Below are 24,671 nucleotides of genomic sequence, written 5' to 3'. Positions count from 1 at the left end.
GTGGGGGGGGTACTTGTTAAAAAAAAGCTCATAGTCTCCATTCGCCAGCATCACCACAGCAACAACCAGTTAGTTAGAGAGAGACAACACAACAACAGCAGAGCGGAGTGGAGCTAGATGATGATGATGATGATGATGATGAGACCTGGTGGAGTGAAGCCAGTGATTTAATATGACACAGACATGCTAATGGGAGGCCTCGGGGTGACTGGCCTTTCGCGTGAGGATGACGTCCATGCTGAATAAAACCATCGGTGACAACATTAATTACAGCTCACTCTCTGTGTGTGTGTGTGTGTGTGCATGCCTGCACACGCTCGTGTGTGTTTACAGTGGATGCTGGGGGGTAAGAGGACTCCCTCTGCATCACTTACCGTTTGGCTCCTGTCACTTAGCATCACTGGCTGTGCCACAAATCATTCACACTCTCCATAAAGAAGTTACTTATCTCACTGTCTACCACTATTACAGCCGGCCCCCACTGATGGACATGACCAGAGAGGAGAAAGAGGACAAAGGAGAGGAGGAGCAGAGGAGAGGAAAAGATAAGAACGGAGGCACAATAACTGGTTTGGCTGCTGAATAAGGATGAGTGATAATGGAGACATATGTCGGTATGATGGATAAATTCTATGGTTCACTAGCATGCACAATTCCTTCTCTCTAACTGACAGGTGATTAATAATGTATAATATTTGTCACAGGTCAGCAAATCATATTAGTTTAAAACCTACAGACAGCTATTCTGGTCGAGGCCAAAGAATGGACCCACAGGGCCGAGGAGCGCAAATGAACAAATAATCTAGTTGAATGTTACTGATGTTCAGTATTGGATATGTGTGTGTGTGTGTGTGTGTCTGTGTGTGTGTCTGTGTGTGTACGTGTGTGTGTGGATGTGAGTGTGTGTGTGTGTGTGGATGTGAGTGTGTGTGTGTGTGTGTGTGTGTGTGTACAGGCATATGTGTTTGTGCACAAATACATGTGTACTTGTGCATGTGTATTCACACACCTGCGTATGTATGTGCTTGTGTGTGCGTGTGTGCGTGTGTGCGTGTGTGTGTGTGTGTGTGTGTGTGTGTGTGTGTGTGTGTGTGTGTGTGTGTGTGTGTGTGTTAATCCCCATTTACCTGTGTGGGATCTCATGTGTGTGCGGAGGTGACTGGGCTGACTGAAGCTCTTCCCACACTCTTGGCAGCCGTATTCCCCTTGTCGAACCAGAGACCTCAGCATCCCTACAACACAGAGAGAGAGGAACATGGGTTAAAACGTCATCTTAAAACACACATCCTCTGTGACGACACAGAGAGAGGGATATGGGAAGAGAGAAAGAGAGGTAACAGGGAACGGGTGATAAAGGAAGAGTAAGGGGAATGGGGAATTGAGACAAATAAATTAAAATCCACACAAAAGACCTGATGACCAAAATGAAGATGTAGAGATGGATGGGAGGATGGAAAGGAAAAAAGGAGAGATAGAGAGGAAGGACTAAATGAAGGGCACACGGGTCGCACCTGCTGCCTCGACCTCTGGATGCTCGGCTATGAAAAGCCAACTGGCATTTACTCCTGAGGTGCTGACCTGTTGCACCCTCTACAACCACTGTGATTATTATTATTTGACCTGGCTGGTCATCTATGACTGTTTGAACATCTTGAAGAACGATCTGGCCTTAATGGCCTTGTACTCTTATAATATCCACCGGCACAGGTCAAGGCAGAGACGGCATGACCTTCCAGAGAGGACAGGTGGTGGCAGAACTCTCCCCTTGAGCGATTTCATTTGGGAGGGATTTAATATGACAAACAATACATAAAATGACGTAAACTATGTACTCTTATAATCTCCACCAGCACAGCCAGAAGAGGACTGCCCCCCCCCCCCCCCCCCCCCCCTCAGAGCCTGGTTCTTCTCTAGGTTTCTTCCTAGGTTCCTGCCTTTCTAAGGAGTTTTTCTTAGCAACCGTGCTCCTACATCTACATGGCTTGCTGTTTGGTGTTTTAGGCTGGGTTTCTGTATAAGCACTTTGTGACATCTAGCTGATGTAAAAAATGACTTTATAATCACATGTAATTGATTGATTGGAAGTGTATGAATGGAACACAGGACCATGAAGGAGCAGACACCGACAGACATGGTCAGACTAGTCTCCAGTCTCTGGCTGGAGAGAGCTAGCCTCAACTCTAGTAGAGAAGAGTAGAGTGTAGAGAGGGAAGCATCATTAGTATGTCTAATGTGTCATTATGGGAGGCTAGCTCCAGGGGCTGGACTGCAGCTGTCACACAGCATCATCTCAGGCTCTGACAGGCAGACACACACAGCCACACGGCCGCCGCATAAATTACAGCCAATTAAAACGCCCCGGCTGTGATGTGCCCGCTCCGCTGCCCAGCCCGCGTGTCACATGTCAGGTGTGTGTGTGTGTTTGAGAGAGAGAGAGAGAAAGAGAGAGAGAGAGTGTGTTCTGTTTATTTGTACGTGTGTGTACATGTGCAGAAGGGGAATATAAAAGATCGCCGGCGTGTCATCCCGGTGATGCAGGATGCAGGGAGGCAGCAGGAAGACGAGAGAGAACAACTTGGTCCATCCATCGTCACATATCCCCTGTCCTCCCCACCACCGCCACTACCAACCCCTCCGATGACCTCTTCCCCTGCCAGCCAAAAAGCCCTTGGGGTGTGTGCAATGAATGAGGGGGTGAGTTCCCAGCCCTGCCTTGGCATGTACCTGGGCTCGTGGTACCCGCTGGTGGTATGGGTGTCAGGGGAGGGGAGGTGACTGAGAGTGTCTCTGGCAGATCTGACCCTGCCTGGCCCCAGGAAACATCCGGCCAGACCCACAAGCCTCTCTCTCTCTACCTCTGAGGCACCAATGAAAGACAAGTGAGCTGGACTAAACACACTAATGCACACGCACACACACACACACACACACACACACACACACACACACACACACACACAACCCACCCCCCTGCCACACACACACACAAACAACACACATCCTGGCTTTCTCAAAAAAGGTCACTTTATAGCATCTGACTCAAAGGGCTAAGGCGGAGCGTGACGGTATCTGCCTGGACGGGTGACAGCGATGTCATACGTCTGCCTCCCAGGCTGTTTTCTCTCTCTGGAACATGGGGAGGAATAGAAGCCTGCCAGCTGGGCGTCTTAAGCAGAGGCCCACTTGACCTTAGGAAAGCAGCAGCAGAATACGGGGGGAAATTCAGGATGTTTTGGTAATCACCATTTCTAAAGCAGCTGCTGCTGGGTTAATTATTATGTCTCTGCCCCCTCCGTCTGTGAAAGCATCCTCAGACGGAGCCCTGAACCAAACAGTCGGCGACAGGTCACCGGGAGAGCGGAGAGATATGCCTTGCAGAACAGAGACCCACGAAGGTCCTGCCACATCTTTCACTGTTATAACATCACTCTCTACCAGTGGAGGCTGGTGGGAGGAGTTATAGGAGGACGGGATCATTGTAACGGCTGGAGTGGAGTCAATGGAACGGATTGAAATGTGCAGTTCCCATATGTTTGACGTGTTTCATACCATTCCATGTATCCCATTGCCGCCGTTACAATGAGCCCGTCCTCCTGTAGCTCCACCAGCCGCCATTGCTCCCTACATATAGAACACACACTGCCCCAGATACAGACTTTTTACAATATACAGTACCTTGTGTGCTCCTACACACACACACACACACACATGTATTCTGACACGGTCAGCACACGCACACACACACAGCTACTTTAATGCATCTCCCTTTCATTATTTATGCTCCTGTCAGACTGGCCAGTCGGCCTGTCTATCAATCATCTTCTGCCAGATGGTGTGTGTGTGTAGGCGTGCGTGTGTGTTTGTGTGCGTGCGTGCGTGGTGTGTGGGCATGCCTGCATACATGTGTGCGTGTACACAACTGAGCCTATCTGTTTGTGTTGACCACCTCAGGGGCCAGTCCAGCTGGCAGATCCAGTCCAGTGAAGCTCCCCGCCACATGTGACATGAGCTGTCAATCAGCGAGCCAAAAAAGGTCTGCTCTCCTGACGTTTGGCCTTTCCTCTAAACACATGATCCTAAGGCGTGTTTATCATCATCCCTACTACCCTTCTCAATGTCTCCCCTTCTCATCACGGCACTGACAGGCTGCTCACATAATATAGATGAAAAACATGTCTGAGGATCTGAGTATTAGAGTAGGCCTAAATGTAGAAAAAATTGAATTTTTTTCTCACTGTTTGTGAGAAGGGTGACTTTTGTGCCAGAGGGTGACTTTACCGTCATTAAAGATATCTTGTGAGAGTGGCAAACAGTGAGTTCCCTCTATTTTCTTGATGTTATTTTGTGTCCACGTCATGTGCCAAGTTCGCTAAACATATTTTCCTATCGATTTAAGGACCTACGGTTGTTTCATAGCTCTGCCCTGGCTCTTACCTGTGGGGTCCAGTAGGGGGTTGGCGACGCCCCAGCGGTGGTAGAGTGTCGCCAGGTCATTGGAGTTGCAGTTCTTCAGGAAGCTCAAGATGTCCATGGGCAGCTCTGGTGTCTCCACCCCCCGTGCCTCCTCCTGTTTCACCTCCGCATGCTGGGCTGAGGAGGAGTAGGAGGAAGAGGTGGAAGATCCCTGGACGGCGCTCCCAAGTGTCTGGGAGTGGGAAGCTCCATAGCCCTGGCCTGCCGTGGTGGTGTTGTGGGCTGGGCGCTCTGCCCGGGGTCTGCCCTGGGACTGGGGGTGAGACTGGGTGTGGGACTGGGAGCTGCTGGACTTGGGCTGGGGCGAGCTCCTGGCTCTGCTGTACTCTGCCAGGCCATGTTTGCTGGACAGCATGAATCCAAGGCCTTCCTGAGGCAACATGTACCTATCCGCCAGCCTGGTGGTTCCTCCAACACTAGGGCTAGGGGCTGAGGGTCGCTGGGGAGCCCCGGCCGCAGTGCTCTTCTCCAGGGAGCTGGTCGAGGAGCCTCCCCGTGGGTAGATTTCCACCCTGGGCCTGGAGTTGGAGCGAGAGAGCTGGCCCTGATCCGGCACAGCCTCGCCTCTCTGTCTGCTGCCTGCCCTGGGAGGCCGCACACTCTGGGAGCCTGAGGCAGAGGAGGAGGATCCTTGTGTGGAGGAGGAAGAGGTGCTGCGTTGACTGGCTGCCCTGTCCCTGCCGTCTTTCTTCTGGCCCAAATCCAACGATGGGGGGCGTGTGCGGTGGGTGCGCACCACAGGGGGCAACGGGGGACACTCCCTCCCATCCAGAGCGGGAGGAGGGCCCGTGCGTCTCCTGGAGGACGAGCCCTCTCGGGGACCCTTGAAGCCATTCTTCAGGAGGGCCCATTTGGGGGCCAGGGCGCTGCTGTTGATGCGGTGGGCGACAGTCTGGTGCATCCACAGCACCTCCAGGTAGTGGGTGGAGTGGGAGCAGTAGGAGCACTTATGACTGGGCAGGCCCTTCTGCTGAAGGGCTGAGGAGGCCGGGCCCCTGTGGCCCTCGGCTCTCACACACAGGTCCAGAGGAGCAACATGGTGAGGGTCAGTGGGTGAACTGCTCTCGGCGGTGCATTTGTCTCTCGGCGGCCGGGCAGAGAGGTAAGGGTGGGGGGCAGAGGATTGAGCAAGCCCGTCGAGGAGGGCTCTCTTCAGCTTGGGGAAGCTACTGGGGGTGCCTCTCTCAGAGCTGGAGATGGGGTTGGGAATGGTTCGGCCGTCACAGGTGTGCTGGAGACGTAGATGGGACAGGAAGGCAGAGGACTCTGTGCTGACAAAGTCACACAGGCTGCAGACGTAAGGCTTCTCATCTGTGGAAGGCAAAACAGAACAGAGATGGTTTGGTCACTTCTCTGAAACATTCGACCAGCGGTGGGAAAAGTACTCAATTGTCATACTTGAGTGAAAGTAATTAATACACAATGACTCAAGTAAAAGTGAAAGTCACCCAGTAAAATACTACTTGAGTAAAAGTTTAAAAGTATCTGGTGTGAAAAGTACAACATTTTCATACTCGAGTAAAAGGTAATTGCATCAAATTCTTTATATTATATTAAGCAAACTAGGTGGCACAAATATATTTTATTTGTATTTTTTTATGGACAGCCAAGGGCACACTCCAACACTCAGACATTATTGCAAACAGTAGCAAATAGAGCCATGACTACATGGAAGTCTCTTTCACATCAGGTAGCTCAAGCTAGCATTCAAATCTGATTTTTAAAAACAGATAAAACAACACCTCATGGCACAAAGAGACACAAACTAGTACATTGTACATTTGTGATTGTGGAGCAGTGTACATTTTTATAGCACACAATGTCTTGTGTGATGTATTGTTTTATTAATGATGTAGACAATGTTTTTGTTGCGATCTGTTGTTTTATTCCTGCTTGGACCCCAGGAAGAGTAGAGGCTGCCTTGGCAGCAGCCAATGGGAATCCTAATAAAATACAAAATACAAATCCAGTATTTGTGATTAGTGAGTCCGCCAGATCAGAGATAGTAGGGATGACAACACGTTATATAGATAGGTGCGTGAATTGGACCATATCGCTCTCCTGCCTGAGCATTCAAAATGTAACGAGCACTTTTGGATGTCAGGGAAAATGTATGGTATGAGTAGAAAGTACATATTTTCTTCAGGAATGTAGTGGAGTAAAAGTAAAAGTAAAAGTTGTCAAAAAAGTAAGTAAGAAAGTAAAGTACCGATACCCAAAAAACAAATAGAGAAGCCAGTTCAGAAACAGAACCTGAGTCCCTGCCACAGCGGACGCATCAGCTGAGATTGCACCAATTAGATGCTAGTAACAATCACACCTGCCTTATTTGGTAGTCTATTTAAGTGACCGGTTCTGCTCACATATCCTGCTACCACTTGCTGCTACTGCTACTATGCTTTTGCTTCTTTTGCCTCCACCTGTTAGGTTCTGTTTTCCTGCTGGGGGATATTTATAGCTTACCGCGCTCACTGCTCATTTTATATTTTGATGCTTTGCTTTGGGCAGTGAGCAACCCTGAAGGAGCAGAGCCTCTATCGGCAAGACTGGCATTATCCATTCTTTAATAAATGGTTAAACATATTTATACTTGGTGTTTCCTTTCTGAACTTTCTGTATTTTTAGTTAATTTACACCACTGCATTCTACAAACATTATATGAACATTCCGTCTTACTAACGTCTATGAAACATTCTACAAAACATTGATCTGCCTAGAGATATGCTTGAAATAGTAGCTGACAAGTTTAATTGAGTCATGTTCCATGAAAAAGGGGGTGTTGTGCTTCCTCATGACCACTTGGTGACAGTGTTGGCCTAAATACCAAACCATAAGAATATATGGAGGGAATCTGAATTGATACCTCATGTCCCCTCTCATTGCCTACTTCCTAAAACCAATAGGAGCATAAGGTCAGAGGGGTGGGAATTCTGATTTTCTTATACAATGGGTTTTGAGAAGGAAGCCAGGAGAGAGGACAAGAGTCAAGGAAATGCAATTGAGATTCTCCCATAGGCTAAAATGTATGGCATTCGCATCTGATTCAGTGCATCTGTACATGTCACAAAAGAGTGTCATTCCAGATTATTCCGACATATGAGAGTAAACAGTGTCTTTTATTAGGAAATTAACAACATGTAGAAATTGTAGGCCTAATGATGAGTATGATCATGGTTTCTGATCTCACGATAAGAATAACTGAAGGGAAAATAGTCTTCCTGCCTTTTGATACCCTGATTAATGTATTTAATTGGCTGCATTACTACACTGAACAAAAATACAAACACAACATGTCAAGTGTTTGTCCCATGTTTCATGAACTGAAATAAAAGATCACCAAAATGTTCCATATTCACAAAATGCTTAACTCTCTTAAATGTTGTGCACAAATTTGTTTAGATCCCTGTTAGTGAGCATTTCTCCTTTGCCAAGATAATCCATCCACCTGACAGGTGTGGCATAACAAGAAGCTGATTAAAAAGCATGATCATTACACAGGTGCACCTTGTGCTGGAGGCAAAATCCCACTCTAAAATGTGTAGTTTTCTCACACAACACATTGCCACAGATGTCTCACGTTTTAAGGGCGCATGCAATTGGCATGTTGACTGCAGGAATGTCCACCAGAGCTGTTGGCAGAAAATTGAATTTTCATTTCTCTACCAAAAGCCGCCTCCAAAGTCGTTTTAAAGAATTTGGCAATACATCCAACCGGCCTCACAAGCGCAGACCACGTGTAACCACACCAGCTCAGGACATCTGCATCTGGCTTCTTCACCTGCGGAATCATCTGAGACCAGCCACCCGAACAGCTGATGAAACTGAGGGTTTGCACAACCGAAGAATTTCTTCACAAACTGCCAGAAACCATCTCAGGGAAGCTCATCTGCATGCTCGTCATCCTTACCAGGGTCTTGACCTGACTGCAGTTCGGCGTCGTAACCGACTTCAGTGGACAAATGCTCACCTTCGATGGCTCTGGCACGCTGGAGAGGTCGCGCGGCATGAGGCAAATGGTGGCCACACCAGATACCGACTGGTTTTCTGATCCACGCCCCGCCTTTTTTTAAAGGTATTTGTGATCAACAGATGCGTGTCTGTATTCTCAGTCATGTAAAATACATAGATCAGGGCCTAATGAATTGATTTCAATTGACTGACTTCCTTATCTGAACTGTAACTCAGTCAAATCTTTGAAATTGTTGCATGTTGCGCTTATATTTTTGTTCAGTGTATATTTCTACTGGTTGTAGAGTGCAGTTGTCAATGTTCGCCACATGGTGGCATATATACTGAGTTCCCCCCTGCACACACACATAAACAGAACCCCACGCAATCTTTCACACATAAACATGAATACAAAAACACTCACACACCCACACTACTCCAGAGCATTGATCACCCACCTCTCACTCTCTCTCCCTCATACAGGAAGAAACACAAAACACACACAAATGTCCAGTAACACTTCTTGAGGCCCCTAAAGGCGGCAATCAGCAGTTGAAACAATAGCAAAGCATGCTCCTCGCCCCTGGAGATATGCCCCTGGAGATGGGACTGGCGATATGCAACCACTCTCAAATTCATAGACATAGATGGATGTTTACTTTGTTTACAAACATCAGGGTCAAACAAGCTGGGGCACCGGAGTTGAACTAAGCTCATGTGGCATTCCTAAGTTATATTCTTCAAGAATCAAATAGGTACATATCCTTCATTTATCATTACAAAAATGGATGTAGCAACTCCAGATTGCCCCTTTAATTAAGAAGGATATGTGTCCACACACTCAGTGCCTTGTGATGTACAAGACCTCCCTTGCCCACTGAAACAAATGGACACACACACACACACACACACACACACACACACACACACACACACACACACACACACACACACACACACACACACACACACACACACACACACACACACACACACCACTGTGTTTCCACTTCTCAATTAGAACATGCCACTGCCATCTGCTTTTCATTTTGGCTTCCCTATTATCCACATACTGCAATGGCTAACACCCAGCCAGGGTTGAGCTGGAGGCTAATCTGTGTGTGTGTGTGTGTGTGTGTGTGTGTGTGTGTGTGTGTGTGCGCGCGTGCACGTGTGTGTGTGCATGTGCGAGTGTGTTTTACATTTGACATTTTAGTCATTTAGCTCTTATCCAGAGCTACTTATAGTTAATGCATTCATCTTAAGATAGCTAGGTGAGACGACCACATCTCTTAGTCATACATAGCTACTTTATTGAGTCAAAAGGTACTATCAGAAAAGTCAGTGCTAGTAGGCGGTGCATGCCTGCATGTCTGTGTTCGAGGAGGGGAAAGCCCTGGTTCCCATAGAGCTGTCAGTGCCATAACCTGCCTTGCTGCCAAGGGGAAACCACGAGGGGGGGGGAATAACATCCTTCTGACATAAACAAACACTGGGTGGGATGTCCGCCATTAACTGCAGCCCTCCCTCCCTCCCTCCTTCGCTTGCTCCCTCCCTCCCTCCCTCCCTCGCCTCTCCCACTCAGCACTCTGTGGGAGTCAAGGCAATGGAGACTGACACCATGGCGACGCTCTTCTCCTCCACGTGTAGTGCAGACATGCAGGTAATCCTGGAACCCAGAACCAGATCTTGCTTTGCGCTCGCCATTTCCAGTGCCTACAGTAACCATACAAACGTTCTAAACGTACATTACTCAGCCATTTAGAAAGCCTATCCACACTTCATAAGTAATGGCCTGAAAATGATCATGTTCTCCTGTACAGTATGTACTGTAAATAGTAAATAGGTAAAAAAAAAGGACTTTAAATACTGTCTCTGTCTGGGGATGATAAGAGTGGACAGGGTGGCAACCTGCCAACTCCACAGCAGTGTATCACCTCACCTCCATAGACCTGGTCACCTGATAGGATATCACCTGAGCAGCACACTCCTGTAGCCATCCAGTCATGTTCATTGGCATTTCCAAACTATAAACAACATTGTCAACAGCGCAAACCTTGAATGAACCCCTGATTTGAATGACTTGGGGACCGATTCGATCAAATCCGCTTTAACCAACATCCGCACAGCTGATGATTTGACGTGTCGGAGGTGGAACGGCGTAAGAGCTGTCAAATCCACAAGAGGCTCACGGTATACCTAAAGCAGGCATTACCATTGGCTGCACGGAGTCGCATTAAGAGAAATCTTGCAGCCAATGCAGCCTTGTTTACTGGAACGTGAGATGTAATCTACAACCTGATTAGGCTGATATAAATCCTTATTATTTTGTTTAATGATTTTAATTTGGAGTATCGATTTTTTTATATAGCCTAGACTTTCTCTCTCTGAACTTCTAACGCGAGTGGGACCGGTATGGCTTCGTGACAACGATCACATTTGACAGCTCCAACGCAGTTCCACCTCCGACACCGCCAGAACATCAGCTATGCGGTTGCCGGCTATCGCCGTTCAACGCTTGATCTGATTGAATCTAGGCCTTAGTCTGCCCACCTGCCAACCTCACTCACGCTCGAGTGAAGTCTGGGAGTGAGTATGTGTGTGTGTGTGTGTGTTTGTGTGTATAACTGAGTGTGCGCATGCATTCATTTGTATTTTACCCTTATTTTACCAGGTATGTTGACTCACAATACATTCTCATTTACAGCAACGACCGGGGAATAGTTACAGAGACGAGGAGGGGGGGATGAATGAGCCAATATTAGAAACTGGGGAAGATTAGGTGGCCATGATGGTATGAGGGCCAGATTGGGAATTTAGCCAGTACACCAGGGTTAACACCCCTACTCTTATAATAAGTGCCATGGAATCTTTAGTGACCACAGAGAGTCAGGGCACCCGTTTAATGTCCCATCTGAAAGATGGTACCCTACACAGGGCAATGTCCCCAATCACTGCCCTGGGGCATTGGGATCTTTTTTTTAGACCACAGGAAAGAGTGCCTCCTTCTGGCCCTCCAACACCACTTCCAGCAGCATCTGGTCTCCCACCCAGGACCAATCCTGTTTAGCTTCAGAGGCAAGCCAGCAGTGGGACGCAGGGAGGTATGCAGCTGGTGCATGCTAGGTGTGTGTGTGTCCTCTGAGAGTATGTGTGTCCATTAGGAGTGTCTCTATAAATAACAAATCCCTGAGACGTGGGGAGCAGGAGAGGGATCAGGGTGACTGGATGGCGTCAGCGGGGATTAGGTAACCAGCCAGTGGAACGTAGAGGGTATAGGTAGGGCAGAGGACGCCCTACCAGGCCCTGTTACCTGACTGTCTGACAGGGGATCTGAGATGGCTCTTTCCACTTTCTCCTCCCTACTTAATCTTCCACCCTCTCCGCCTCCCTCCTCCCTCTCTGCAGACGACTTTGTCAACCACTTTGAAAAGAAGGCTGACGACATCTGCTTCTCATTCGCTCAGCCTATTGAGTCCCGTGGTCCCACAGAACTACCCTACACCTTGACCGCTTCCTCCCCTCTCTCTCCAGATGAAATCCTGCGGCTAGTGAGGCCCGGCTGCCCAACAACCTGCCCGCTCGACCCCATCCCCTCCTCCCTTCTCTAGACCATCTCTGGAGGCCTTCTCCCATTCCTCACAACCCTCATCAACTCATCCCTGACCACTGGCTGTGTCCCCTCTGACTTCATAATGGCCCGAAGTCACTCCCCTCCTCAAGAAACCAACACTCAACTCCTCTGACGTCAAAAACTACAGACCTGTATCCCTTCTTTTCTTTCCAAAACGCTTCAGCGTGCTGTCTCTGATCAACTCTCTCACTAACGATCTCCTTGACACCAACCAGTCAGGCTTCACGACGGTTCACTCAACCGAGACCGCTCTTCTCTGTGTCACAGAGGCTCTCCGCATTGCCAAAGCTGACTCTCTCTCCTCTGTTCTCATCCTCCTAGATCTATCCGCTGCCTTCGACACCATGAACCATCAGATCCTCCTCTTCACCCTCTCAGGGCTGGGCGTCTCAGGCTCTGCACACTCTTGGATTGCATCTTACCTGGCAAGCCGCACCTACCAGGTGACGTGCAGAGGATCTGTATCTGCACCACGTACTCTCTCTACTGGTGTACCCCAGGGATCAGTTCTAGGCCCTCTCCTCTTCTCTCAATACACCAAGTCACTCGGGTCCAAAATAACCTCACATGATTTTTCCTATCATTGCTATGCGGATGACACTCAACTACTTTTATCATTCCCCCCTTCTGATGCCCAGGTGGCAAAACGCATGTCTGCGTGCCAGGCAGATATCTTAACTTAGAAGTTGGCCCACCACCTCAAGCTCAACATAGACAAGACGCAGCTGCTCTTCCTCCCGGGGAAGGCCTTCCCGCTCCAAGACCTCTCCATCACAGTTGACAACTCCACGGTGTCCCCCTACGAGAGTGCAAAGAACCTTGACGAGACCCTGGACAACACCCTGTCGTTCTCTGCAGACGTCAAAGTAGTGACTTGCTCCTGCAGGTTCATACTCTACAACATCTGTAGAGTATGACCCTACCCCAAACAGGAAGTGGCACAGGTCCTAATCCAGGCACTTGTCGTCTCCTGTCTGCACTACGCTGTTGGCTGGGACCCCGCTTGTGCCATCAAACCCCTGCAACTTATCCATAATGTTGCAGCCCGCCTGGTGTTCAACCTTCCCAAGTTTTCCCATGTCACTCCGCTCCTCTGCACACTCCACTGGTTTCCAGTCGAAGCTTGGATCCACGACAAGACCATGGTACTTGCCTACAGAGCAGCAAGAGGAACTGCCCCTCCCTACCTTCAGGCTGTACTCAAACCCTACACCCGCAACCCGAGCACTCCATTCTGCTACCTCTGGTCTCTTGACCCTCCCACTAGGACAGCAGAGTCCCTGCCCATCTTCCGTAAACATCTGAAACTCTACCTCTACAAAGAGTATCTTAAGTAATTCCACAGCACCCCCCCCCCCAGAAAAGGTTTTGTGAACTAACACACACTTCACTTTTTTCGCCGCCTTACTAGCTCTGACTTTACTAATAGCTACTTTATTGAGGGAAAATGTACTTGCTATGACTGTGATATATGTTTGTCCCACCAAGCTATCTTAAGATGAATGCACTAACTGTAAGTCGCGTCTGATAAATTACTCAAATGTAAATGTAAAATGTGGCCATCACTGCCACGGCCTGCGTCCTGTTCATTTGGCATCAAATGGGGGAAAAAATGAAAAACAATGAAAAACCTGTCCTTGTCCAATAAGAAATTATTATTTTCATTTTCAGTTGTAGAACATTTAAAAATGTATTTCATTGTGTAACCTAATGGACATGACCCTGAGTTATGTTTTAAACCGACTGCCATGAGGAAAAAACCAATGCTCACTCATCACTCAGAATCCATTGCTGTGATCTTAAAATCTCCTCAATCTCTCATTAGCCTGGTCCCAGATCTGTTTGGACGGACTCCTATGGTCATTGTGATGACAAACATGTTGAGTTGTCTATACTGCACTAACAGTTCTGGAACCAGGCTACTCACTCATGGCTCTGACTGCACGAGTTAATATTCTTAATGTTCTCATACTTAGGCTACTGCACATAACATCCTAAGGGATATCATAAGTAAGATCCATTCTCTGCATACTAACTGAATAAATACATGTTTCTGTCTGAGGATTTAGTACATGAATGACAAAACAGGAAGTTCACAACAGAAAAGTGTTTTCTTTTTTTCTTGTGTGTGACACTATGTCGACTAAAAAAGCAACAAGTGTTCTTTTCTTTCTTTAGTCTACTGAACCTTTATGGTTGGGTGTTCTCATGCTATTTCTCTATTTCTCTCTGCTCAATTTTCAAACCTTCTCATGTTGAAAGCTGAGGGGGAGAAAAAAATACAGATTTTTCACTGTAAATAATAAAAAAAGGAGAACAAAAACATATTCACACAGATAAAAGGGGGGGTTTCCTGAGACAGGAAAAGCTGAAATAGCACACTGCTCGAGCCCGAAGAAAAGCTACTTCTATTTCTGACATTCTAAACTGCCAGGGAAGAGACTGAAAGACTAAGCTCTGATTCTTAACTGTGTATGAAAACATGATAAGCAGAGACATATTTTCAACAAGTCAGTGCTAACACTGACACCCACTCAAATACCTGTCTGTAGCCTACTGAAGAACAAAACATACATACCAAGCAATCTTGAATGTTAAATCAACCCAGATGTATATGTTTATCATGATTTTTCCCCCAGTGTTTATAGCTCAAGATTTTTTTTCACAGTGTTTATTGCTCAAAGGAGTGAAGAAATGATAGGCATTCCAAAAATTCCAACTCCATTGTAATGCCACTTTCAAAGCATAAGCTTTCATCAAACCACCCATTGACTTTTCATCTTGGTCTGCTTTTGTCAACAGTCTTGTTGTTTTCAACAGTGGCTTGAACACAAAAGAGAATATAATGACCTGACATGATGCAGTCTATCATGTTGTTTTTGTGAAGCACACTCAAAAACAGATCCCGAGCAGTTCCGACTATCGCCACAGGGTGGCTCATGTCCCCACTCCATATGGGGCTGACTTGATGAGATGGAATCACAATGATAGGGATCTCACCAACAGATGTTTGCTAGTGAGAGTGTCAAGATCAGGGGCCTTGCAAGAGCTTGAAAAGGAATGAGCTCCTACAGCATGCTTAACATATTCCTTACATTGAAGCTTATCTCTTGGCTGCGCGTTGAGGACAGAGCTAATTAACTTGCTGTTGTCAGAGAAAGGGTTTTGTTTACATTCTATTTCCTCTCAAATGTTGCCCAATTCCCCCATCACTACTCCAACTAAGGTCACCCGACAGAAGGCTTATATTAGGGTTAGGGACTAACAGTCGAGGTATGTTCACTAACCTGCCAGTTGGACTGCATTGGCGGTGCCCATCTCAGGGGCGTCCTCTCCCAGGGTGGAGGCTGGTGGTGAGTTCCCGTACCCTGGGGTGCTGGGCCTGCTGGGGGAGCCTGATTCGGGGTCACTGGTGGATCCCCAGCGGTCCACTCCTTGCCCTGCCCTGTTGTCCCCTCCGGACCCGGAACCCCTGCCCCCGTCTCGCCTCTGGTGGACCCGCTGGTGCACAATCATCTGGTGGCGGCTGCGGAACACCTTTCCGCACTCGAAGCACTCGGTGGACTTGGCCTGGCTCTGCTGGAAGGACGAGGGACGTCGGCCCTGGCGGGAGGAGGGACGGTACTCCGAGTCGCTCAGGCTCTCGGGGGTGCGCTCCCCTGGGGAGGTGTAGTGGCTACTACCCCCTCCCCCGCTGGTGCTGCTGCGTCTCCCTGAGCGTCTCTCCCTCTGCTGGCCCTCCAGGATGTAGCGGCTGCTCTCCTTCTCGTACACCACGGTCCCTCCAGCCAGGACCTCATCCCCTTCTCCACCTGCCGTAGCCTTTATACTGTATGCCTCCACAGGCTCCAGAACCCTTCCCCGAGTAGCCAGCTGCCAGGCCTGGTAGCTACAAACTGGGTCCAGCTCGGGGATTCTCTGGCCCAAGCGCCTCTTCTCTTCCTGGGGCTTTTCTTCAGCAGCTGGGTGGAGGCTGAGGTAGTCCAGGAGGCGCCTTTTGGCACTGGGAGAGTCCCCGTCATCACTAGGTCGTCTCTGGCCCTGTGTCGGCTGCTTAGCCTGGTTGTGGACCTTCTCGTGGGCCCTCAGGCTCTCTCTGTCATGGAACAGGTTGCCACACTTGGAGCAAACCTGGTAAAGGCTTGTGGAGGTCACATTGGTCTCTGGGTCTTGGGCCACGTCGTTGATGGTGGCTGCGGCCTCTTGGGAGTCTGCCTTGGGTTTCCCCCGGCCGGAGGCCTTGGAGCCAGTGTGGGTCTTCATGTGGCTCTTGAGGAACCAGGCTTCCCTGAAGCGGCGGCCGCACACCCGACAACAGTGCTCAAGGAGGCCTGCGTGTTTCTTCATGTGGGACTTTAGGAACCAGGCCTGTGTGAACACCTGGCCACACGTCTCACAGGGGAAGGCCCCATCAGTGACCTGAGTCCCTGCTTCTCCCTCCGTTGCCACTGCCTCCTGACTCACTGGGTTAGTCTCGTCCTCCATATCGGCTGTGATGTGGACCTTCTCGATGTGACTGAGGAGTTGGTCCTCGCGCTGGGTCTGGTACCCGCACAGACGGCAGCAATATGGCCGCTGCTCAGAGCTCGACTTCTCCCTTTTGACGCTCCTCACCGCTGTCTTCCCTATGCCCTCTTCTGTGTTAGCGTCTCCGTTGACAACCCTGTTACAGGCCGAGCTGCTCTTCGTCGGACTGGTTCCACCGTCCAGGCCCTCGGACACACCCACTTCACCTGACCCCTCCTCTTCCTCCTCTGGCCCCACCTCCTCCTCCTCGGGGTGGTGGCTAGTGAGTGTGCGCAGCTTGTGGCTGCGGATGTGGACCTTGAGGTTGCCCTTCTGGGAGGCGCGGTGGTCGCAGTAGGGACACTTGTAGGGGCGTGCGCCTGTGTGGCGCCGCATGTGCTGCGACAGAGAGCTCTGGAAGGGGAAGCTGCGGCCACACACGTTGCAGTCGTAGGCTGAGGCCTTGTCTTCTTCCCCCTCTTCTCCATCTCCTCCATGGCTGGCCTTGCCACCCTCCTCCCCCAACGCCAGCCCTCCCGCCTGGGTCTCCATGGCCTCCACTCCTCCTCCTCCGCTCTCTCTGGGGTTCATGGTGCTATGCCTCCCACTCCAACTCCCTGCCTGCGCTAGCTCGCTAACAGTGGATCTACACTGCTATCTGCAGTAGCTCATCTAGCTCTAGCGTTCTCCGTCTGTATCAGCCAATCCCAATGCTATCTGTCCGTGCTCATCCACTGCCAACTGTAAGGGTGCATCCAGTGCTATTTAGGCCGCGTTCATCTAACACTCTTTTCTTAATGAATCCAATGCCATCTATCAGTCTTCATCCATGCACTGACAGTCAGTGAATCCAACACTGTCGATGTCTCTGCACCTGCTATAGGGCCCTTTGTGAAATAGCTTACACAGCGCTATCTGGAATCGTACATCTCTGGGTACCTTGCACTGTGTCAGACAGAATCCGTCATGGTATATGGCAACACATTAACAAGCTCTATCTGTCTGCGGCTGTGTATAGTCAGACACTGTTACTCCATGTCCCCTCTCCTGTTCAGTTCACTGGCTGGCTTGTCTTTGGCTTTATTTTTCAGCACATCAGCAGCTTCCAGGTTGCATCACTCTCTGTGAGCTCTCTGCACAGCCGGTGCAGGTCCTCACCCTGAGAGAGAGAGAGAGAGAGAGAGAGAGAGAGAGATCAAATGAAATCGAGTAACTCACTAATTCTGATAAATGTTTCTAAATGTCTTTTATATCTTATTGAATTGTTCAACATCCTTATTTTGGCAATATAGAAATGGAAAGAGAGAGAGAGAGAGAGAGAGAGAGAGAGAGAGAGAAAGACCGAGACAGAACAAAGAGACAGCGTTAGCATAGCCAAAGCATGCCACTTCACCTACAGTGATCCGTTACACATTTGCATATCATATCTCCAGGTATGTGTCAGAGCATGCAGCATGTGTGTATGTTTCTATGTAAGTAAGCACCTCGGTGTGTGTATGGGGTGATATCATATGTAAGTCTGTTGAAATGTCAGACAGAAAGGGCCACTGTGTGTGATTGTGCATGGCGCTGCCACTGACGCCACTCCAGCTGAGTCGACACTTTGAACACAATCGCACCGCAGAGCAACGTTCACTCACATCAGCAAGATCAGCACCAGCAGCCTGAGCCTAGCCACCCTATTCCCCACGCCCGCTTCAACTGACACTATCACATGGCAGGGATCTTAAGCACACAACAGGAAGTGGCTCTTTTTACTCTTCCAGAGTAAAGAGAGAGAGAGAGAGAGAGAGAGAGAGAGAGAGAGAGAGATCATTTATGAGTTGCTTTACACTCTCTCTCATGTCTCATTCTCACTGTTGCAAGTTCCACAATTCTGAATGTGGGCTCAACAAAAGCCCAATTGAAGTGCAGGACACATACCAACAAAGGACAAAGGCACCAACTAATGTGAACTTTTTACCTCGAAAAGCCCCTTACTGTATTCAGATTCATTTTAATTTGACAAGATGCCAGAAGAGACTAAAAGGAATAATAAATATATAGAATGGGAGAATAATAGAGCAGTGAGTTGGAGTTATGAGGAAGGATGATTGACAGCACAATTACAGGTTATTACATAACTCACAGCTCATAGCTCACCAGGCTGAGTGACTGACTATCGTTATAAGTGGATAATTGACCTTGATCATAAGAGGATGAGGTGGGAAATGAGGGGCTATCAAAACACACACAAGCGCGCAGATACACACACACACACACACTGCCATCACGGTGAGTAAATGGTGTTGCTTTTACATGAGGAGAGTATAGCACTATATGTAAGTTTAACTGTGCCTATGTAAGTTATCACAAAGCAGTTATCATCTGCTATACATGGACATCATATGGATTGAGCAATATGTCAACAGCAAGTCAAGCATAAACGCAATAGGTATTGCGCCATGCCTACATTTGTGGGAGCATGACACTGCCTAATGCCTACGACAGAAGCCCATTGTACTGTATCAGAGAGAGTGAATATCTCAGACGTTAAGATTTCACTGGTCCACATGTTACAATCTAAGCCGCTTAAAGTTAAAACCAGTTGGAACACTTTGGTTTCGCCTCTATTCCACATCCTCCCCAAAAGAACTAAGCGCTAGCCACAACCTAAATGCTAAACAGTCACCGTTAAATAAGTGAGACAGTACAGGTGCATCAAAGTACTCTACCCTGCACCTTAAGAGACTGCTGACCTATGTACATAAAGTCACTGAACACTGGTCACTTTAATAACGTTTACATACTGTTTTTACTAACTTTATATGTATATACTGTATTCTAGTCATGGCTTATCCTATATAACTAGTGCTGTACACAACTTTTCTATTCATATACTGTCCACACTGTCTATACACACCATTTATATACACTGAGTGTACAATACATTAGGAACACATTCCTAATATTGTGTTGCACCCCTTTTGCCCACAGAACACCCTAAATTCGTTGGAGCGTGAACTCTACAAGGTGCCGGAAGTGTTCCCACAGTTGTGTCAAGTTGGCTGGATGTCCTTTGGGTAGGTGGACCATTCTTGATGCACACGGGAAACTGTTGAGCGTGAAAAACCCAGCAGCGTTGGAGTTCTTGACACACTCAAACCGATGCGACTGGCACCTTCTACCAGACCCTGTTCAAAGATACTTAAATATGTTGTCTTGCCTATTCACCCTCTGAATGGCACACATACACAACCCATGTCTCAATTGTCTCAAGTCTTAACAATCCTTATTTAATCTTCATCTACACTGATTGAAGTGAATTTAAAAGGTGACATCAATAAGGGATCATAGCTTTCACCTGAATTCACCTGGTCAGCCTATGTTATGGAAAGAGCAAGTGTTCCTAATGTTTTGTATTCCGGTCTCTGACATAGCTCGTTCTGATATTTCTTAACTTCTTCTTATTCTTTTTCTACTTTTTGGATTATGTGTGGATTGTTATTGTATTGCTAGATATTAGTGCACTGCTGGAGCTAGAAACATAAGAATTTCGCTGCACCTGCGATAAGATCTACAAATCCATGATTTGATTTGATCAAAGTAAAGTGTAAGAATGATTTTACTGGCAGAGCATTGAGCCTCAAAGAACAGATATTAGTCATCACAAAAAAAACTAAAAGAGACTAAACTTCATTGAATCACACTAAAACAAGCCTTAAGCAAATTACATATGGGCATTTCCATGTAAAAGGACCTATCAGAAAAAGTCTTAAAAGGTATCAAAAATACATCAAACACAATAATGTTGACGTACAGACCCTGCCAACTAATATCAACACTTATATTTAATTTTTGGAGAAATTGTTGACCTTCTGTAGGTTTAAGCAATATGGCCTTATGCCTTGTAATTCCGTAACCAAAAACCCACATATCTTTAAGATATTTTCAAATGTCTCTCCCTCATCAGGAAGGAGGATAATGAAAGTTCACAGAAGTAACAAGTAAAGGTAGACCCATCAATTAGCTACAGTTATTTTACTTATATCAATTTGGTTTATGAATTATTAAGTGATTCAAACTCATAATTGCATTACCAAATTGGTAACGAAATTACCCCAAAATCAGTAACGGAATTACTGCAACTGAATTGGCCACAATGGGAAATCAGAGTAGTCACAAACCACAGTTGGGTCATCTGCTGCTGTCCTCCCTTCCACTGGCACACTTACATTCAGTTGATAACTGTTTCCTTTGTCTTTCTTTTGTGGCCAAACCAAGAGTGTTACAGTTTGAGTCTAGACAACCCCTCCCTCTATCTCTCTCCCTCTCCAGGTCACCTCTCCCAGCTCTTACAGACACCTACCCATAAGCACCCTCTCTTTCCATTTACTGTAACCAGCATTTTCACCCACTAAGCACTGGACGTTCATGGACGTTGAAAAGTAGTTGAAATTTGGTCAGTCCACACTGGCGTTGATGTTAAAGTCCACAGACAGGCTGGACTGGGACAAATCTGAACCTATCATAGACGTATGATTCACAAGTTTGGATAGTACAGTACAGTAGAGATTTTTTTTACTGTACTGAACTATACTCTACTTTACTGTAATGTACTGAACTCTGCTGTGCTCTACTGCACTGTACTCTACCCTGCATTACTCGGCCCTACTCTATTCTACTCCGCCCTGTCCTGCTGTGCTGTTTTGTACTGCACTGTACTCTGCTGTGCTGTTCAAACTTGTGAAACATGAGGAGAATGAGATTCAGATCCATAATTATGCATTTCTGTGTAGTACAGATCATGTAATTCCGATACCGTAATTCCGTTACCGGGTGTAAATCCACTTCAGTTACTGTAGTTCAATAACCAAGAGATTTTTTTCAAATTCAAGGTACCATGTCATAGCTGACACCCCATTCTTCTGCAGACATCTTTGAATCATAATTCGGAGTATATATTTAACAGAGCTTTTGGAAAACGTGGTCGCATAAAAACCTGAGGGATATTTTACCATAACTCTGTGAACAAAGTTTGCATCTGCACAGTTCTTCAAATAAATTAGTTTTTGTAAACTTTTCTGTACAAATTGTTAAAAACTATTCCTTGTGCATAGAGTTGTACTTTGAAATCAATGATTTTTGTTTGGCATCCATTTTAAAGTCAAAGCTTAAATACCTTGGAATCGCCCATAAGGAATTCACATTGCTGGAAAGGACTGACAAGTAAACACCTAGATCTTCATTCTCCCCCTTTTTCTTCCTTAATATCCCTCCCATCTGTCTCTTACCTCCTTTAGTCTGAGAGTGGTTACATTTCTCCAGCCCCATTCCTCAGCTGTTTATCAAATCAGTGGCGGGGAGTTCACTTCGTTATTGTTTGAACTGCAGACTGCCCCTTTAATAAATACTTCCTGGTTTATTTCTTCCTGTTTAAGCGTAAAAAAGAGGATAATGATCTTATTTGTTATTAAATGGGGTTTGCTGATTGGATAAGTATTCAGCGAGCATTAAGCCTGTCATCCACCAGACGATCACATGTCCAAATTAAACTGTAATGAGATTAGCCTAGCTAAAGGAGAAACAATGTGTTCCCCTCTCAACACAAAGTAAGAAAAAAAGGACAAATTGGCTAATAGTGTATGTGTGTCTCTGTTGATGTGTTTAACTATTCTTGTGGGGACCAGAAGTCCCCACAAGAATAGTAAACAAACAAAAATTTGACCAACTGATGTAATTTTGTTCATCCCCCACAAGGTCAAATGCTATTTCTAGCGGGTTTACGGTTAAGATTAGAATTAGTGTTAGGGTTCAGTATTAGGTTTAGGGCCAGGGTTAGGAGCTAGGGTTAGTTTTAGGGTTAAGGTTAGGGTTAAGGTTAGGTAAGAGTACGGGTTAGGTTTAGGGGTTAGGGAAAATAGGATTTTGAATGGGACTAAATTGTGTGTCTCCACAAGGTTAGCTGTACAATACTTTTTGTGTGTGTGTGTGTATGTGTGTGTGTGTGTGTCCAGAGGGACAACGTTACCATTCATTATTAGGACTTCTGTGATGAGCGCTACACTAATGCAAAAACTACACCCACCAAGGGTTTCTTCTCAAAGACTTGATTTCAACATGTCCACCCCCATTCTCCCCACCCCACTGATCCAAAAACCTCCTCATATACTATGATAAGCCCAACCTTGAAATGACTGCCTTGGCTGTCATGTAGCGTTGATCCCAACCCTGATGCAGATGCATGGTTTGAGAAGGGCTAAGTCTATTATACTGTAGCTCTATAAATGTATCGTACCATGAGTTTAAAACCCAAATAACCCTTATCAGCTGAGATAAGGGGGGTGTTAGTGGAGAGGAAGACAAAAACACACTTCCCCCCACAAAATGTTGAACTCAGGCAGCTGAAGGTCTAGCTGCTGTGTGAAACGAGGAAATCCGCTCTTATTTTTCCCATCGGTCCAGAACCCTTCAAAGAAGGGGGCCTATTTCCATCTCAGATCTCAAGGAGGTTCTTGGGACATCTGGAGCTGGTCTTGCAGCACATTCATCTGTGTGTTAGGCAGGGAGAGAGACAAGGAAGGAGGGCAAGAGGGTGAGGAGAGCGGAGAGCCATAGCTTTACTCTCATCGCTGTGATGGACGACACTGTCAGCCAGAGGGAGGGCTCTCAATCACAACAAACAGCGCAAAGAGAGACGGAGATGCAGCACACATCTCCAAACACAGAGGAGGGGGGTGGAGTGATTTGGCCTTTAAAAACACACTCTCTCTCTCTCCTTCTCACTCTCTATACGCTTTATTAAAGCAAATGGCTCAGGGCCATTTCAGTGTTGGGTATCGTCAGCCCTGCTGTCTGTTGTAGCCTCATTGGTTACAGAGAGCACAGCATTGTATGCTCTCGTTGGCTGGCCCTCAATACATATCCGTCGCCAAACTCACTGGCTCCAGGTCATCTATAAGTCTTTGCTAGGTAATGCCCCGCCTTATCTCAGCTCACTTGTCACCATAGCAACACCCACCCGTAGCACGTGCTCCAGTAGGTATATTGCACTGGTCATCCCCAAAGCCAACACTTCCTTTGGCCGCCTTTCCTTCCAGTTCTCTGCTGCCAATGACTGGAACGAATTGCAAAAATCTCTGAAGCTGGAGTCTTATATCTCCCTCTCTAACTTTAAGCATCAGCTGTCAGAGCAGCTTACCGATCACTGTACCTGTACACAGCCAATCTGTAAATAGCACACCCGACTTCCTCATCCCCATATTATTACTTACCCTCTTGCTCTTTTGCACCAAAGTATCTCTATTTACACATCATCATCTGCACATCTATCACTCCAGTATTAACGCTAAATTGTAATTATTTTTGCCACTAGGGCCTTTTTATTGCCTACCTTGTTTATGTGTAACTCTGCGTTGTTGTTTTTGTCACACTGCTTTGCTTTATCTTGGCCAGGTCGCAGTTGTAAATGAGAACTTGTTCTCAACTGGCCTATCTGGTTAAATAAAGGTGAAATAAAAAAATGTAAGAGGAACCTATACGGATAGAAAATGAAAAGTGGACTGCTTATTCCCACACACATGCTTGAACAAATGCACAAACACGCACATACACACGCCTGCACACGCACACAGAAACGCGCACACAGAAACGAAATTGCCAAACAGAGGGGTGCTTTACAAAATTATCCACCCAGATTTCGATGAGGTCCACGCACACTGTGAGCTTCTAACACTGCTCCATACAGAGAGAGAGAGAGAGAGAGAGAGAGAAAGAGAGAGTAAGCTTTGAAAGTGACTGGTACATACTGAGAGCTGCAGTCAGTCACATGTGTGCTTTGGGCATTAGACACAGAGAACTCTTTAAAATCACACACACACACACACACACACAGTATAGCGACAGGGGCTCATAAAGTGGACATTCAGTGCTCAGAGCGGGACAGCAGTGGTGTGGACAGAGCCCCCGTCCCCTCGCCTCTCCCTCTATCAACCCCAAGCCAGCGGATTCTCAGACCAATCAATAATCCATTATGAACAAACTGTGCTTCGCCTCCCCACTCCCGGCAGGCAGACAAAGAGCCCTGCTGTAAACCGTGTGATGGAGAGAACCAGAGAACGAGAAGAAGAGA

At 47.1% G+C, this 24,671-nt stretch overlaps 1 protein-coding gene across 3 annotated transcripts in view; it reads right to left on the bottom strand.

The window, feature by feature from the left end:
- LOC115176206 (zinc finger protein 516) overlaps positions 1 to 24,671 on the bottom strand; it is a 65,099-nt gene that overhangs the window by 5,153 nt on the left and 35,275 nt on the right. For 2 of the 3 annotated variants that reach the window (XM_029736079.1, XM_029736083.1), the window contains exons 2-4: positions 15,343 to 17,720; positions 4,435 to 5,784; positions 1,128 to 1,232 (exon numbers count right to left, since the gene is read on the bottom strand). In XM_029736079.1, coding sequence (XP_029591939.1) covers positions 1,128 to 1,232; positions 4,435 to 5,784; positions 15,343 to 17,152 — 3,265 coding nt within the window. In that variant the 5' untranslated portion in view covers positions 17,153 to 17,720. Of the gene's footprint in view, positions 1 to 21; positions 482 to 1,127; positions 1,233 to 4,434; positions 5,785 to 15,342; positions 17,721 to 24,671 lie in introns of those variants that run through there. The other variant, XM_029736087.1, reaches the window with a different exon arrangement.

The sequence above is a fragment of the Salmo trutta genome, chromosome 3 (genome assembly GCF_901001165.1).
Source record: "Salmo trutta chromosome 3, fSalTru1.1, whole genome shotgun sequence".
Classification (NCBI taxonomy): domain Eukaryota; kingdom Metazoa; phylum Chordata; class Actinopteri; order Salmoniformes; family Salmonidae; genus Salmo; species Salmo trutta.
This window is presented reverse-complemented; position numbering and strand designations above follow the sequence as displayed.